This window comes from Panthera pardus, unplaced genomic scaffold (genome assembly GCF_024362965.1).
Source record: "Panthera pardus isolate Hobbes unplaced genomic scaffold, ASM2436296v1 HiC_scaffold_8, whole genome shotgun sequence".
Lineage (NCBI taxonomy): Eukaryota > Metazoa > Chordata > Mammalia > Carnivora > Felidae > Panthera > Panthera pardus.
In genome coordinates, this window is record NW_026527013.1 from 121,772,417 (window position 1) to 121,790,591 (window position 18,175).

Below are 18,175 nucleotides of genomic sequence, written 5' to 3' on the forward strand. Positions count from 1 at the left end.
CCTGCCTCCTTGGGCTGGGCAGGGCTGAGGGCGGAGGGAGAGAGGGAGGGAGGAGGGAGAGGAGGGAGGGAAAAAAGTTGGCAGGCCGACAGCAGCGCTGTGTCTGCATCCATCGCTGAGAGGAGGCCTGTGTAGTGTGGGGCGGGCCAGGAGCGAGGAGAGGCCTTCCTCCCTTTGTGCTCCCCCCTCCTCTCCTGCCCCCGGGGCCCTATAAATAGTCCCAGCCCGGGCTGTGGCTCAGCTCTCAGAGGGAGTAGAGCACCAGGCAGCGGTCTCAAGCCAAGCCCCCTGCCAGCATGGCCAGCGAGTTCAAGAAGAAGATCTTCTGGAGGGCCGTGGTGGCCGAGTTCCTGGCCATGACGCTCTTCGTCTTCATCAGCATCGGTTCCGCCCTGGGCTTCAATTACCCGGTGAAGAACAACCAGACAGCAGGTGCCTCCCAGGACAACGTGAAGGTGTCACTGGCCTTCGGGCTGAGCATCGCCACCCTGGCCCAGAGCGTGGGCCACATCAGTGGCGCCCACCTCAACCCGGCCGTCACGCTGGGGCTGTTGCTCAGCTGCCAGATCAGCATCCTCAGGGCTATCATGTACATCATCGCCCAGTGCGTGGGGGCCATCGTGGCCACTGCCATCCTCTCGGGTGTCACCTCCTCCCTGCCGGACAACTCGCTCGGCCGAAACGAGGTATGTGAGGTCGTCCCAGGCACCAGGGCTCTGGAACGGGGCAGAGATGGCATAGGTCTCCCCCTCCACCCATTGTGCAGATGGGGACACTGAGGAGCCGAGGGGACAAGAGGCTTCTGGGGGTCATGCGGAGCTGGGGCTGGTGCTCAGCTACACCTGCAGCCCAGAGCCTGCTTTCTGCCAGGCACTGTGGGAAGCCGAGACCCAGAGAACAATAGTCTTGCCAATGTCCCCTGTGGGCACCTACTGTGGGGAATAAGCTCTGGAGGCAGTTAACCTTCCGGCCAACGGTGCTACACCTTTCGGCTGTAGTTTCTTGGCCCTCCCTCCGCTCTGCCTGTGCAGCCAGCTCCCTCTTCCCACAGCCCGGCCCCCAGGAGCCGCTGTCCGCTGTCCCTAGATGCCGGGCATGTCCGTGTCAGGTCTGCCAGTGCGTGAGCAGGACCCAGGTGGGCGGCCCCACGGTCACACAGGGCCCCGAACGAACTGCCTTCAAGGAAAAAGCCCCTCCTGCTCCTTGGTCCCCAGGGAGTGGACAAAGATCGGGGGTGAAAACACTCTCTCGGCTGTTTGCAGGTGGTTTTCCTGGATTGCAGTGTGGGGTGGCAGCCAGCGTGGGGACATCTTGCCTCCTGTCTGGGCTCCATTCTCTGTCACCAGGCACTGTGAGGCATGGCACGTGCGTGTGTGTGTGTGTGTGTGTGTGTGTGTGTGTGAGCGGTGTGTGCACGTGGATGCTGGCATGGGTCTCTGAGCTTGTGTAAGCTTGTGTGCCCCCGCGTGCGTCTGTGTCTAGAAGTGTGCCTGGGAGAGTTAGGGCCACTGCGTGAGTGGGTGGGGGTGTGTGCGTGTACCTGTGTGTGCCCACTGCTCCTGGCTTGAGTGGGGTCTGGGCTGGGGGCGCTGGTGGTAAGCAGAGGTTGGCGACTGGGTGGCAGCTGCTGAGAAGCATTCCTCCCGGGCCGCTTAGCACAACTAATTGGCCGTTGGCGGCAGTTGCCTGCTGTCGCGGACCTGGGCTTTTCCAGACCCTCAGCCAAGTGCAAACTCAGACCTGGCTTGGGCCACAGCAGGGGGGAATCTGGCCTGAGAGAGGTTGAGGAAGGCTTGGAGGGTGCCGTCCCAGGGAAGGGGAGAGTGAAGGAGCATAGAGGAGGAATCAGATCTACAGAAAGGAGGCTGGCCAGGCCCGGGCAGGGCAGGCGGGTGTGGGGACGGTGAGGGAGCCGGCCAAGGGCTCCTCGGCGGGTGATTATATAGCAATCGTTCTCTTGCTTCCCAGCCGAAGTTCAGACCCGGGTGCTTCAGCTGGGGGAGGCTTGGTGAGGGCATGGCCTTGCCACAGGGGAATTAGCACTTCTTGTGTCACAGTGACACCTTACCCAGCCCCCTCCGAGGAGCTAACTGTGGCTCAGCCCAAGATTGAAGATTAGCCTACAGGCTGGAGTTTAGACTTTAGTCAGGGAAGACGTGGCCAAGGTGGGTAGAAGGGACAGAACTCTGGCAGGCCACGTTCCTCCAAGCCTCAGCCTCTCCAGAGGGGCAGAGCCAGGTGACTTCGGAGAGTGCCCCCTGGGTAGGGTCAGGTTCACGCTAGGGCTGGGCTGGGCGCGATGGGGGGTGGGGAAAAGGGCCTCGCAGGGGAGGGGTTGAATCTCTTCAGGCCTTCTGCCCCCTCTTGACCCTCCTTCTCAAGGGACAGGCAGGACAGGCATCTGTCGTCAGACCTTGCGCTCTAACTCAGGCATCACGGGCAGATGTGGGGGAGGGTGGGCACCCACAGTGTCATTTTGATCTGGCCACACCCTGATCCAGTGTCCCTTCCCTTCTCTGACCTCCATTTTGCAGAGTTACCCAGATGCCTGGGCTGGGCAGGTTGCAGATAGGGGGGGAAAAGGGATAAGCTCATGCAGGGGCCAGCCCTGGTCTCAGAGGCAAGCACACCGTGTTCAAGGCCTGCTCCTGCTCACCTGTTGAGTTTCACTGGAGCTGAGGACCCTGAGACTCCAAGAAGGAACCCAGGTCTCTAGATCTCTTTCGGCCCTGCCCATACCGCCAGCAAGCTCACTTTGCAGACTTGAGTTTATCAGCCTTCCCCGGAGGGTCTGGCTGAGAGGAACCTAAGAGGGGCTGTGCTGAACACAAGGGTACTGAGTGTTGAGGTGGGGTGCAGGCACTCTCCTGTCCACACAATGGAAGTTTAGGGTCCAGAAGCACAAGTTCTAGGCCTAGAAACAGAGAAAGCATCTCTCTCAAGGCCTCCTCTGGGACACCGGACTTGGGATCTGAAGGGATCTGAAGGGACCCGGCAGGTGGCCTCAATGCCTCGAGAGGGGCAGAGACCAGTCTAAGCAGCAAGTGACACATTCTTTCCCCCAGGCTTTGCTGGAGGCTCCCATAGCCCCTTGGGCCCCGGACCCCACCCTGGCCCAAACCTAGGTGGGGCCCTTTGTTGGCATGGAGATTTCAAAGGAAAATAGGGAAAGGAGGCAGGAAGTGGTTGGAGTGAGTCAGGGGGTGCCCCTGGGGGCATGGTGGGACAACTCTCTTCTCACTGAGTCAGGACTTGGGATGCACCCTGGAGAGACCACGGGCCTCTGTCCAGCCTATAGGATCCTGGCTGGTTCTAAGAGCCAAACCCCAATTTAGGCCCAAAGTGACAGTCTCAGAGGCAGGGGTTGGTGTCCCCGTCTCCCTCTGTCCTTGTCAGACACTGAAACGCTTCAGGCCAACAAGCTCGCCTGTGTGGCCCCAGTGTCCGTCTGTGAAATAGGGACACAGCAGGGCGTGGCTGGGCTCTGGAAAATGCAAGATGCTCCTGGACCTGGGAGTCCTGACTGTTAGCTGGCTCTTTTTATTCCTCCCCTCTCTGGCTCACTCACCCATGCTCCCTGCAAACCAAAATGGGACTGCTGGGGGCTGAGCTGGGGGCTGAGTCACCAGCTCCCTACCCTTGGCAGACCCTGGCGAGCAAGATAAGCCCCGTGCACAGCTGCCCACGATATGGGGCAGGAGGCAGGTGTGATAAGAGGTGTTGGGACTGTCAGAGCGGCAAAGGAACCTCTCTGCCTTTGAGCGGTGGGAAGGGCCTGGAAGGCTTTCGGGGAGGAAGCTCCATGGGGAACCTGAATGTGGAGGCAGGAAAAGGGGGTTACAGGCAGAGAAAGGGTGGCACAGGCTGTGAGCACAGGCAAGGCGGCAGTGGGAGGTCACGGCCTGGGCCTGGCCTCAGCCCTAAACTCTCCCCTTCCCCAGTTTCCCCAACCACAGAGCCAGAGGGTTGTCCCTTCCCTGTTGGCCCCCTTCCCCCCCACCCCCGCGCTGGGCCACCGGTTCTTCCAGGGTTGAGGGCCCCTCTGCCTCCTCCAGAGCTGGGGGTGGGCTGGGGAGAGGGAAGCCAGTTTTCAGACGGATGTGCCCAGAGAGGGGGGCTGGGGGCTGGGTGGTGGTGCCACAGCTGGGACATATAATTACTGTTTCCAGCCAGAACCAGATGAGGGGGAGGGCATCGAGAGGCAGGAGTTTTGTGGTGGAGACTTCCCTCGCCACAGAAAATTCTGAGGCTGTTTCCCCAGTGGGGGCCCTCGGAGCAGCCCTGCCAGCCCCAGGCTGCCCACCCCAATACCTGGCCTTAACCAGGGCTCGCTCTGTGAATCCTCGTCTGAAGGGGCAGTGCCACGAGAGGGGACCTGGCCCGCTGGAGTGCCTCAGTCTGAGGGGACTCGCCTCACCCTCACGCCCCTGGGTCACAGCCTTCCTCTCACACCTTGAGCCATTAGTTCATTGCAGGCCAATTGCATGTAGGGCCCTCTAACCTGAGCTCAGTCCCAGAGACTGCTCCCCACTTTCTCTAGGCCCCACTCAGCAAGGGTTCCTTCAGCATTAGCCGCCAGGGCTTTCCCCAGGTGGCTTAAACGTGCCGTATGTCCACCCCTCAGGGACTGGCTCAGGGCTTCCTCTGTTCTTGTTGGTAGAGCCTCCCTGGGGGCCATGGTCCCTGCCCTCTGGAAGCGCCAGTGGGTCTGGGGTCTCCTGAATAGCTGGGACTGAGCCAACACACTCACAGGTGTCGGCAGGAAAATGTTGTCATGGCCATTGTCCCCTCAGCCAGGGCCTCTCCCCAGGGATGTGTGTGTGTGTGTGGGGGGGGGGGGGGCTCCTTGCCCACAGTGATGCTTAGGGGGATAAGTGAGGGGCTCTCTTTATGTAACCAAGGAGCTGCAGTTCTGTGGGGTTAAGAACCCCAACTCAAAAATGGTAGAAAAGCCTGAAAAATGCCCTGTTCCCATTAGTAGCTCCTTTCGGTGCCTGAAATTCCACCGCCAGGACAACTAGAGAGGCAGATGTCTGCTCAGTGCAAAGAAGCAATTTTTATTTTTAATCAGGAAGGGGCTGCCACCAAGCCAGTAAGCTCCCTATCGTTAGGTGTGCAAGTCGAATCTGCCCGCAGCCAGCTCTGGGGGTACAGCAGTGTGCCGTATTGAGACCCTAGGTCAGATGGCTCTGTGGGAATCCTGCACTCAGGATCCTGGCCGGGAGGGTGACTGTAGGTCCTGGGGCTAGGGGTCCCATGTCAGGCAGGGAGGAATCCTGGAGACTGTCCAGGGCTAAAATCTGGGCCGAGGCTTCCACTTTACTGATAAGGAAACTGAGGCCACAGAGGCATTGAGATTGTGAGGTTGTATAGCAGATCACGGCAGGGCAGGACCATGCCCCCAGCCTGCCTCCCAGCCCTTGATTATTTCTGCTTCTCTAAAGTGCACGTGTACACACTTCACTAACGTCCCCTCCCCCTCAACACACACACGTACATGGCACATAGGGGCATACACACGTGGGTGTAGAGAGCATCTTCTCAAGCCTGGGTGGTTCCACTCGGGCCCTGGGATCCTAGGAAGGTGGGGTAAGTGCTCCTCAATGGAGCCTCTTCCTTTCCCTGGCAGGAGGATGGGGACTGCCCTGGAGTAAGGAAAAGAAGGAGGGAGGGAAGGAGGAAGCCATTACTTTGTGTATTGTTTCTTGTCAGGAAGATGAAATGGCTTCTGGGGGCAAATAAGGGCCCTTTGAGATCTGTGACTCTTTGTCCCTCAAGGGGGCTTCCTTTCCTCCTCCTTCCCTTTCCCCAGCCAAGTAGTGGACCCTGAGTGTAGCTGTGTGATACAAAGAGACAGGGCTGCACACTCAGAAATGCCATCAGACACACAGCACGGCCATACAGGGCCACATGTCACAGAGACCCCCAGGTGCACAGGGCCCACCTTGGTAAGAGGCGGCACCCTGTGTGATAGGGATTCTCAGAGAACGTTGAGATACACTGGCCAATACCTGACTAGTTCGTCTGAATGTCCACACGGGCTGAAAAAGAGTGGATATTCTCAAATTTGGGGTGGATGGCTTTACAGAGTTTCCTTAAATCAAACTTGTTAATTATGTGGCTCAAATCCTTCCTGTTTGTGCTATTTATATTGTCTGACTGCTTCAGTCCATCAGTTTCTACGAGAGGGTTGTTAAACTCTTTCACTCTGGTGGTGGATTGATCAAATTCTCCTTATATTCTGTCAACTGTCGCTTATTTTTAGGCTATGTTGTTTGGCGCATACAGGTTTCGAATTTATGTAGCTCTCTGATAGACTTTTTCATTCAATTATTTTGTAATAAGCCTCTTAACATCTCACGAAAAGGAAAAGGAGAGAGTTACACCCGGACACATCTGGTCACCTACAGATCCTGCAGGTACCAATATACGAACATACACGGAGGCACACACAGCCGTGGATACCCACAGGAACATGCACACAGGAATATCCATGAAGGAGTGACACAAGGGACCCACTGAGGTCCCCCTCACGTGAGTGCTGAGTCCTGGAGGCAGTGGGTGAGCAGGGCAGGCCTCGATGTCTCCCCTCCCCTGTTCTTTGAGAGTGTATGCTCAGGGTGCAGCCAGGCCTGGTGCCTGCTGTTCCCCAAGGGTGGGACACCAGGGTGCCCAGGTCAAGTTGGGGCCCTGGGCCTAGGAAGCTACCTTGGTCAGTCTGTCCATGGGCAGCAGGGATGGTTCTAGGGACCCACTGTCTAAAAAGGTCAACCCTGTCCCCCACCCTCTCCTGGGTGCTGGGGCACACTGGCAGCTAGACAGCCATCTTCTGCCTGCTCCTCAGTTCAAGCTGGGAATAGCCAGGTCCCTTGGCTGGGCGTGTAGACATCAGGACACTTGGCTGGGACAAGGATCCTGGCTTTGCTATCTTGTCCCTGGGACTCAGCCTCCTCATCCATTCTCTTACAGAGGCTTGCATGGCTGCCCTGTAAGACCCACAAAAACTAATGACTGGCCTGTGGTCTCCAAGCTACAAAGCAAATAACCTAGCACTGGATCCAGAGAGCTTCCCTTCCAGGCTGCTTCTAGAGAGGATAGAAGTTCTGGAAAATTAGCATCATCTGCTACTTCTGTTGCTATGCAGCAAGTGTCCCCTATGAGGCCTGGGCAGCAAGATGGGAAGGTCTCCCTACTCTGTCCTCACCAAGCTCCCAGGCCAGGGGTTGGACGACCTACAGAGGAGGAAGGAGGGTTAACAGTGTGAGTGGGTAGCAGCAGAAATTAATTTCAGCCAGGGATAGGAGGAAGCTTCTTGGAGCTGGTGGGATCTGAACTGGGCCTTGACAGTGGGCGTAAATGGATTTGATGTGAAAATGCAGAGCTGGTGTCTTTCTGATACTTCACATTAAATGTGTGGATTATTCTGTTGTTTATCCTTATATTCATAAAACTGTGTTGTTGTTGTTGTTGTTGTTGTTGTTGTTGTTGTTTGGAAGGGGGCTTAATCAGTGAAATATAAAGCCTCGGCTGGGCAAAACTACCTGGGGATGTGCAGACATATTTTTTTTTTCCCAACACCAAGTGACCACAACTGGGATTAGCCTTATTTAAGCAATTGTTTCCAATTTAATGGGTTGTAAACAGTAACACGTTTTGAATGTTTACCTACTTTTCCTGGACATCAAGTTTCAACAGACCTTTAACTATCCTTTTCAGTTCTGAATTATCAAGTTTTTCCAGATGTAAGTCACACAAGTGCGTTGGTGGTTAAAGCAGAAGTAGCCAGTAGATACTGAAGCAATCAGGGGAGGCTTCCTAGTGGTGGTGGTGATGGGTATCGGGAGAGGAAGATTGTCAACCTGCGTGGTTCTGAGCTCAATGCCCTGGGTGGTCAGGAGGGGGTATAACCCAGAGTTCCCAGGGCGGGTGGCCACCTCTCCTGCTTCCTGTGGACTCAAGAGTGCTGGGCATGGCACCCAGCTCCTGTGCTCTGCTCACTTTGCATGAGAAGGCATGCCTTTGGGCAGAGCAGGGCCTGGGGTACTCAGACCTGGTTAAGAACTGCGGGAGGAGATGAGCTCGCCCAGGCCCAGTCTGTGAGAGGGTGGGGAATGGGGAGTATAGGAGGCAGGAACCACTTAGAACGATGGCTCCATTAATCAGCATGCCAGGCCTGGTTTCAGGACTCCGGCCAGCTAGCAATTAGGCTGGCGCTGGGGAGCAGAGGAGAGAGCGGGAAGAGCAGGAGGGCAGCAGCAGGTGTGAGTGTGACGGGCATCTGTACAAGTTGGCCCGGTCACACCAACCTCACCTCCACGGAGCCTGTCCTGGCTCCAGGCAGGCCTCGCTCCGGCCTCCACAACCCTGTGCAGGGCCCCGCCCCTTCTGGCTGTCCCCCAGTCTGGGGATAAGGTGAGAAAGAACCAGAACAAAGCCACAACTGTCCTGATCCCTCCTGCCTCAGCAGCCCTTTCCAGATGCCCCGAGACACCCCCCACCATTGCCTTTGAAACTCCGGCCACTCTGGAAGGTGGGCAGGAAAAGCTGTTTTACAGATGGGGAACCTGAGGGTCAGACTGGGGAAAGGCCATGGCCATGGCAGCACAAGTAGGAGAGTCAGGACCTGAACACAGGGATGGGAACAAAACTGGGCATTGCCCCCCGGGCAGGCTGAGCTGAGGGGTCAAAGCTCTGGGGTCGGCCAGGAAAGGCCTAGATCTGGGGCTGCAACACAGGGGAGGGGATGTGAGTCACTTTCCCTGTGACCCAGGGTTGCAGACAAAGGCGGGAAGAGAATTGTTCTTGTAAGATGGCCTCAGGGTGGGGCTGAGAAAACTGGGCGTGGGAGTGGAGGAGGGCCCCCCACCTAGAGTTTTGTAAAAATGCCCTCTGGCTTTGGAGGATGCCCCCCTCATGCCCCCAGGATGAGGCTTCAAGTTCAGGCATATTTGGGCACACCAGCCCTGCCCTGGGGGAAGACAGCCCACATGGCCACATCCAGGCATCTTTGCCAGTGAGCCTTTGCTCATGTGGCCCAGCTCTCCTGTACGGGTGCCCCTGGCCCCTGGGACCCCCACAAAGGGGCGGGTGCAGGGGTCCCTGGGGAGGGGTCTCCCTGGTGCAGCTGCAGAGGGAGGGCTCCAGTGACCTCATGACGGCTCCCATTCCCTTCTTTTTCCATGACTCATGTTTCTAAAAGTGGCCCAAAAGCAAGTGGTAGCCAGACGGTGGTGGCGGGGCCTATGTGGCCAGGGAGTTGGTGGTGGGGGGGGGGGGCGTTCCAGGAGGGAGAGGGAGGGGAATGTAGGGAGGGCTGAGAAGAAATGGGAGAGACACAGAACCGGGAGAGACAGACAGAGGGTGGGTAGGAGACAGGGCAGGGCAGCGTGGGAGACCAGAACAGGGAGAGAGACTAAGGGAGCTGGGGCCAGCTAACTGAGGAAGACCCTTCTCAACTCTGGGAGTTGTAGATGCAGCAGGAGATGGGGTGGAATGTTCTGGACTTTTGGGGTGTGAAGCAATGTCTCTGGCCATTTGCTTCTCTGCTCCCTGCAGGGTTGAGAATCCCTGACCGTCTCCTCCCATGTGTGGGGCTTGCCCCTTGCCTATGGCTTCGGTACCCTCAGGGCACTCTGGCTGGCTGGAGGTGGGGAGATGCCCTGCCTCACCCCAGGCTTCTCTGGCCTCTAGGCGGAGTGCTGCAGGGAGGAGGCAGGTACCAGGGGCTGAGCTGGCACCTCCTCAAAGTCGTGGAAGGGACAGAGCCTGGTGTCTACTACCAGAGGTGTGTTCTTGGGAGGGGCCTGGGCCCTTCTGGGCCTAGCCAGGGGCTGATGTCATGGGCTTTGAGGACACCAAGTTGCCTGGGCCCGGGGGGGCGGGTCTCAGACAGAGTCCCTACTCTGCCCACTTACCCAACCTCCCTGTCCCTCTCTCCTACAGCTGGCCCCCGGTGTGAACTCTGGCCAGGGCCTGGGCATCGAAATCATCGGCACCCTGCAGCTGGTGCTTTGTGTGCTGGCCACCACTGACAGGAGGCGCCGTGATCTCGGGGGCTCGGGCCCCCTCGCCATCGGCCTCTCTGTGGCCCTGGGACATCTGCTCGCGGTGAGTGTGGGGTCTTCCTGGCTGGGGGTAGGGTGGGGAGAACAGGGCCAGGCAGAGGTGGTCGGGGTACCCTCTCACGGGTAGGGGGGTGGGATGATCAGCTCTTTGGGGCTGGGGATAGGGTCCTGCTCAGGAGAGGGCAGCACAGGGACCCCCTGACCATCTTTCTGGGTCAGCGTGCCCCTCTTTCTGAGCCTGATTGTTACCCCCCTGTTTTCTCTCTGTGTGTCATTGCCTCGCCTCCTCTCCCTCTGTCTGTGTTTCTCTGGCTCTCCCCCTTCTGCCTCCCTGCCCTTCCCCTTGCAGATCGACTACACAGGCTGCGGCATTAACCCCGCCCGGTCCTTTGGCTCGTCAGTGATTACTCATAACTTCAAGGACCACTGGGTAAGGGGTCTCACCATCCCCTGGGAGGTGGAGGTGCCGAATGGAAGTTCCAACTCCACCCTGCAGCGTCCTCCCTCATCACAGAGGCTGTGGGAGACAGACAGGGCCAAGGAGATTGGAAAACCAAGGCCTGACATGGGGGTGGTGGGATCAGACTTCAGGCTGGGCTGCTGCCTGCCAGCATCCCAGCGGCACCCCATTCAGGGTGACCTGGGGCAGGCTCCTGGCCCTCGTGGTGCCTGCATTTCCTGAGCAGTGAAGTGGGGCATCGTAGCACCCCCCACTGGGGGTAGCACTGGGACAAGTGGCCTCACCGCCTATAGGTTGAGCTTAGCACAGAGTCAGCACTCCATGGACATAGCTGTTCTTACTGTGGATGTTTCTGTGTCAGACCAACCTTTGATCAAACTAGATGTTCCTGTGGCCCTTCCGAAGCTGGGGAGGGTGGGGCTGTGGCCACCCTGAAGAAGGGGCTGGTCTGGTCACACCAGGCACCCTGAATTGGGGCACATAAAGGCAAGGAGATGCCCGCTACCACAGTCCTGGCTGGGGCCAGCTCTGGGGGCACTGGAATCGGGATGTTGGGGTTCAACACCGCCTGCCTCTAAACCCAGGCACCGGTGGGAGAGAACCCATGCAATGGGGTCGGCGCGGGGGGTGGGGGCGGACTCAGGAAAGGCGTCCCAGGAGAGGAGGCTTTCAGTGGATGCCCTCTGAGCATGCCCGCTCTGTTCCTAGATTTTCTGGGTGGGGCCATTCATCGGGGGAGCCCTGGCTGTGCTCATCTACGACTTCATCCTGGCCCCGCGCAGCAGTGACCTCACAGACCGCGTGAAGGTGTGGACCAGCGGCCAGGTGGAGGAGTATGACCTGGATGGCGACGACATCAACTCCAGGGTGGAGATGAAGCCGAAATAGAGAGGCCCTGGCCCCGGGCACCCACGCGGGGGCGGGGCAGGGGCGGGCAGAGGGAGGGGAGGGGTGAAATCCATGTCGTAGACACTCTGACAGGCTGGCCACCGTCACTTCCCAAAGAGCCTCCAGAACTGCGTGGTCAAGCCTGATTTGGGGCTGTTTCTGTCACTTTCTTTCTCTTTCTCTGTTTCCTGGCCTCTGGGCTTCCTGAGGACCAAGATTTACCAACCACTCACTCCCTTGAAGTCACGGAGGAAGTGAAAGAGAGGGACCCACTCTGCTAAGGTGTCCCCTCAGAGTGTGATGGAAGGTATGCCAGAAAATCCCTCTCATCCCAGAGTTGCTCAACAGCTCACCTGCTGCAGGTGTCTGGGGTGCCACCGTTATTGCTTTGTGCCTTTGGGCGTGGCCCTCCTTCTTCCCAAACATGCACTTTGTCCCCAAGGGTGCTTTGAGGGGAAGAGATCCCAGGAGGTGCAGGGGTAGGGGGCAAGTGGCACACAGGCTTCATTCTTGCAGTTTGGCTTGCTTCTGGCTCCGCCTGCACCCCCCACCCCCCAAACTCGCTGTACGACCTTGGGATTGTCCATGTCTCGGGGCCTCAGTGACCCCATCTGTAAAGTGGCAGGGTCAGGGAGAGCCATGCGGGCCTAAGGCCTCTCTGTTCTGTAAGTGTAGATACTCCATGGGTTCTAGAAGATGTAGTATGGGGCAGCCCTTCTTCCACTTGCCCTGGTTCTTTCCCAAATGTGTAGCTATTGTAGACGCCTGTGTGAACACAGGGACACATGCATACATGTTTCAAAGCAGAGGCAGTCCAGGCCGTGAGAAGGGCTCCCGGGGGAGCAGGGCTGACCCCCACGCAGCGGGGACAGGGTCTGCTATCGCGGAATGAGGCCGGCGGGCGCGCAAAGGAGGAATACCCATGTTCTTCACTGAGCTTTAGTTGACCTTTCTCACCTATCGTTGCATCATCTCGATCACCGTTCGGTTCTCCACTTCCTCCTGCCGGTGTAGACACAGCTCACGCTTATGCAGGTGTGTGTTTCTTAAAGGGCAGTTGGTCGTCTGAAGCCCTAAGCCTGAGGACAGGTGACCGTGGTGCGGATCAGCACACAGAGGCGAATGGGCTTTGCTGGACTCTTAGCGGGGTTTCCAAGCCCTCAGCTAATGACGAGGGGAGAGGAGGAGCAGATCCCTGCCCCCCTTATTGCTAAACTCCTGGTTGGAGGCATTTGGGCAGCCGGGAGACCTGCACAGGCTCCCTGTGTCACCCCAGGCACAGTCTTCCCTTGTCATTTACCTGGAGGGGACAGTCATCCCTGGCCTGATGAGGTAGCTTACCAGTGCAGCCCAGGGACAGTTCAGAGTGCAGGGTCTGCTTCAGGGGCAGCCATCTACCTGGTCTCTTCAATCCCACAGGGCCAGAGCAGGTCCCCCGGCACGCCTGGAGCCACGATGGTGACAAAACCCAAGTGATTCAATCTGCAGTTTATCCCAAAGCAGCAGGACAATCAGGTGACCCTTAATGGTCACCAACCTGTCACAACACCTACACACTCCATTCCCTAGCAGGGACTTCTAGCCCTTTTAACAGATAAGGAAACTGAGGCCCGAGGTCCCACAGCTAGTTAATGATTTGGCCAGGCCTGGCAACCAAGGCCATGTCTCTGGCTACTCCTTGGACCGTGAGACTGACCCCTCTTATTCCCAGCTGCTCGGTTTCTGCCTGGGCGGTGGTTAGAAGCCAGGAGGGGTGAGGGCTGTGCTGGAGGGGAGAGGGGGCAGACCCACTTCCTGCCTGGTTCTCACTGCTGCATACGAGACTCTGCATCTGTCTGCTCTGCGTATACGTCTCTTTGGAATTGGAATTTCATTATATGTTAACACAATAAAGGAAAATGACTTGTAAGGTCATCGAGGCTTCCTGTAGTTTTTCTTCTTTTGGTACCGTGTTCCCAACAAAGGATCTCTGGCTCCCAGAGGAGATCGATGCCCACTCTAGGGACTCAGTCTGGGTGGGGGGAGCCACTGCTTGCCCTCTTGCCCTCAGGATCTCTGCTCTCAGTGGGTGGACACAGCCTCACAGGACTCCATCTGAGCCACACAGGGTCCTGCACCTAATAGGGACGACTTTTGCTTCCGGAGCCTGAAAGGACTGAAGCGTGACAGCCCCATCAGTCCCTCTGCCCTCCTGGGAGCACGGCCCAGGGAGCACCAGGGGCTGATCAGCTGTCCCTCCCTCTGTCCCTCCACTCACATTTCTGACCCCATCCACACCTGTGTTGGGTAATGGGACCCAAGGTTTTGCCAGGAGCTTGGCCATCAGGACGGAGTGAAGCTGTGCCCGGCACAGGTGATGCTCAGGTGGCCGGTGAAGGGTGGTGACCTGTGGTAGCTAAGAGGGGGGAGCAGTCCAGTCCCTTGAGGCCTTGTGGGCTTTTCAGCCCCCATAAAGCGTGTACCACACTCAGTGAGGATGTGCCTTTTCCTGTGGAGAAGTCTGTAGCTTTGGTCAGATCCTAAGGTATCTGCCCAAGGCGGAAGAGAAGCGAGGTCAGAGCAGGCTGGCCTCTGCCTTGAGGGTGACAGGGAACCGTGAAAAGCCCCCTCTGTCTATACTTCTTTCACCTGTCCTCATGTAGCTCCAAGGCCGCTCTGGGCCCTCTGGAACTCACAAAACCCTTTCCCCCATTCGGGGCCTCTCTCAGTGTTGGAGGCACAGCAGGTGTGGTTGTCCTTATTAGGCAGAAAGGGAGGTGGATGCTCAGTGAGATGTGCCCCAAACTCAGTGAGACAAGTCTGTGTCAGGCTGAGACTTGGACACAGACTCCTGATATCCACCTCTCTGCCCCCTGCATACACACTTAGGGCTGGTATCTCAAAGCAGGGACTATTTTGGGAAACTGAGGGCCCCATAATAGGGAACAGGCCCTATTCCAATTAGCAGGCTTGTAGATCCCACAGAGGCCTAGAATCTGGAAGTCTCTGAGGACCATCAACCTTCTAGAAATCTCATCAGGCCAGAGGTGTGGGCTGATCGGGGGAGGGGTGTCTGCAAAGATCCTGGCATCCCAACACTGCTCCCGGGAGACACGTGGTTGCTGCCTCCCTCTGGTGGAGGCCTGGCTGATGGTAATGCAAGGGTGTCTAGACAGGGCCAGGGGCTAGGTCACCCCAGTGATGGCTGAGTCAGTACTGTTGGAACAGGCTTTCTTCTTCCAGTGTTTTCTGGGCCCCTGTAAAAGGCATCTGTGGTGTGTCAGCCCATGTAAAGTGCCGCTGTACCTCCCAGGCTGAGGACAGGCTGGTGTGAGTGGAGGGTGATGGTTATACCATGAAAACAGGATATGGGCTAGCCCACTGCAACCCAGGCCCGCCTGTGAGGGTGTGCCAAGGCTATCTCTCACAGCCCTTCTTGGTTTGTCTCCTTATCTTGACCCATCTCCCCAGGTGAGAAGCCCTCTCAGTCCCCACCAGGGGCCCTGGGAACCCTACCTCAATCCTTGGTCTTCCTTCACCACCCCCAGCCATCTAGGACAGGGCTTTGCTTAGGGATTATTTAGTTATAATGTTTACAACCCTAGTGCCAAGAGACAGGACCTAAAGAAGAGATCAGGGAACTGGTATTTCTTGAGCATTTACTTCGTGTGAGAAACTTCCCTGGGTCTTCACATACAGTCTTTCTAATCTTTGTAACACCCTTGGAAGGTAGAGATGACTGCCTGCCCCCGTTTACAGAGGCCCCTGAGGCCCCTGAAGACAAAATGATTCACCCAAGGCCATAGAGCAAGTTGGTGGCAGAATTGGGACTTGAATATGCTCTGCCTGGTTCCAAAGATTGGCTTCTGGTTTCAAAGATTCCTCTACTATGTGGTGCTGGCCTGTTTTGTCATGACCTCCATGAAGTTTGGCTCTGGTCCAACTAGGCAGCCAGTCTTCCTCTACCTGCAGGATGTTGAGAGTGAGAAGCAGGAAGGAGAACGGCCAGCTGAAGGGACTCCAGCACCAGGAAGAGTGCATTTCATTTTGGAGCCAGCTGGACATGGTGTCTGCTTGAAACACACAGGCACCACCTGGTCCCAGGCAGCTCCACTGGCAATGGCCCTATCCCAGCCTCCCCAGAAGCCCCTAGGCCTGACTGCCCCTCTATCTGGAGGAAAATATCTGATAAACTTGCTTGTTCAGAGGTTACCCTCTGTCACCATAGTATATGAGAAAGGGAAGGGCAATGCTGTACCCTGAGGGAAAATGATGCACTCTGAAGGAGCCTCAGATACCCTTTCAGACCTGGGGCAAAACCTTTGGGGCTTGCCTGTCCCGGACTTCCTCTCATCTTCCAGTCCATGGGTTCAGTGCTCTAGGTACGTCAACCCCCAAAGGTCATCCCCACTCTGCTCTGCTCATGTTCTGCCCAACCCAGCATAGAAAAAAGGTGAAAAACTGGAACTGGAGTGAGGCAACCAGAGCCCTTGTCTGTTTTCTTCATCAAACTTTAATGGAGAGAGTAACTTTCCTGGAAGATTCCATGACTCAGCCTTTGTCCCCAGCTGCCGAGCATTCAGGTGACTACACACGTGAAGTGCTTTGGTGGAGAGCATCTATCACACCCCTTCAGCTGGGTCCCTGCTGAGACTAGACAACAGATGGCTTCCTCCACTGGACTCCCCCATGATCCAATGGAAACTTGCATGTGGAGGTGGCTCAGTGGGCCTGGAAGGTTGTGCCCTCTGCACTTGGCCCAGAGGGAAGCAGGATGTAATTTGGCAGCCATTGAGTCCTAGAATATTTGTCCCTTCATTAAACTCACAAGAGCAAAACGTTGTGGTTCCACAATTGCCCCACCAGTTCTGAGGCCAAGGAACCCGGGTCTGGATTGCATAATTTTCCAAAGCCCTTCTGAGGGAACATCAGCCAGAGGCCTGTGATGGATGTTCAGATCAACCTGAAGGTGCCTTTATGCTACACATATGTATGACCTCAAGCACTGGCTCGATCCATTCTGGGTTTCTAAATATCCAGGAATTTGGGATCTTTGTAGATCCATAGTTCCCTTTTGATATTTCCCTTTCTCCTCCAGGAATCAGAGGGATTCCTCTTTCCAGACCCTGGAGGGGTGCTGAATGGTCTATGGGAGAAGAATTGCTCTGGACTGAGGTCAGTAGCAACTGGTCAGACATAGATGCCATGAAGCCTCGATGGGGTTGGTGGCCTGTGACTCAGGCCCTGATCCCAGTGTCATTATCCACGTCAAAAGCCCACATGGGCTCGAAGAGGGCCCAAATGAAGGGGTGTGGGTGGCTCAAGGCAGCCGTTTGTCACTTGGCCCCAAGGACCATGGTCCCTTTCGGGGATGGTTCTCTCCCTTTGGGGGTTCTCAGGATGGTCCTCAGCATCCTTGGAACCAAAGCCAGGGGCTGGTCTGGAAAAGCACTGGAGGAACCGGTGCCAGGGGCCCCTTCCCTTGGCGTGGCCCAGCCTCGTGCTGACCCATTAGGATTTTTCCATCACTCCTGGAGGTCACACCTTCACTGGTCAGGAGCCTCTCAAGGAGGGGGATAGTGATTAATGTTTTATGGACGAGCTGCTGGGCATGATGCCTTGTTTTCTTTAGGTTTAGAATACAATGAAGACGATGAATGGAATTTGCTGTGAGCTGGGGGCCAGGGTGGGGCAATTCTTAGGGGCTGAGGACCCACAGGTGGTGATGTTTACTGTCCTTCCCTTAGTGCTGAAAAGGGGGTAATTCTGGAGGTGGGAAAGGCCGGTGAGGTTTTTGCCTACGGGGCCATCATCCCCAGACCTTAAGTGACCGTTGGTTCCCACCAACACTTTGGGCTCTGGGTGTGCAGAAAGGCCACTGGTGATGTGTACCCCTAAATTTTAATGAGCTCGTTCTGCTCAGGTGATTCTAATTCATTCCGATAAAATCACATTCTCCGCATATAGGATTTTGCTTATTTTTCTGTTCTTTCCAGTGTATTGATGGGGAACGAGACGAGGACAAACTGATCTCCAGCCATATGGGTCAGTAGGGTCTCACCACTTCTTAAATATCAAAATGCTTTCATCTATTGGGAGCTCTTCATGTACCCCTCCTCACATCTGGCCTCTCTGACTACCCTGTGCCTTCTCTCATCCCTCGTCTCCTGTGGACCTCTCCATAACCCAGCGCTTAAAAGGTTAACCCATCAGTCGGGGGCCTCAGGGACCTTATTTAGCACTGAAGTTGTGGGGTAGTTCTGCTGGATTACCACGTGTGGCTGTTATATACTTTGCATATCACCTCTAGTAAAGAGAGAAATATGCAATTCATATATACAGAGGTCCAAGGTCTAAGTTAGAAAGTGTGGGTGTGTGCGTGTGTGTGTGTGTGTGTGAGAGAGAGAGAGAGACAGAGAGAGAGAGAGAGAGAGAGAGAGAGAGAGAAGTAGAGACAGAGAGAGAGAGAGAATTCACTCCTGTAATACTACTATATTTGGAGTCGTCCTCTGATCTGTCCTGAGAACCTTCCAGCAACTCTCACTCATGGGAGAACCATGGCGCAGCTTTGGGTAAGTGCAGAGACCCGGCACTCTGCCAGCTTTTGCAGCCTAGCCCACGACCAGTCCCTACAACATAGTCAAAGGCTGGAGGAATGTCCTCAGCCCACAATCATGTCCACTAGGTGCTATACTTGGTTTGCCTAAAGCCAGCCTGACCCCATGTAGAATATTAGCTCGAAAAGGCTGGCCTGGCTTGTGTCCGTTAAGGGGAAACTGGCATA

At 56.4% G+C, this 18,175-nt stretch overlaps 1 protein-coding gene across 1 annotated transcript; it reads left to right on the forward strand.

Moving 5' to 3' along the window:
• Positions 1 to 203: 203 nt before the first annotated feature.
• Positions 204 to 13,326, forward strand: AQP1 (aquaporin 1 (Colton blood group)). The gene is made up of 4 exons (XM_019443732.2): positions 204 to 686; positions 9,943 to 10,107; positions 10,414 to 10,494; positions 11,233 to 13,326. The coding sequence occupies exons 1-4, from the start codon at positions 297 to 299 to the stop codon at positions 11,410 to 11,412; spliced, it is 816 nt and encodes a 271-aa protein (XP_019299277.1). The 5' UTR covers positions 204 to 296; the 3' UTR covers positions 11,413 to 13,326.
• The last annotated feature ends 4,849 nt before the right edge of the window (positions 13,327 to 18,175 follow it).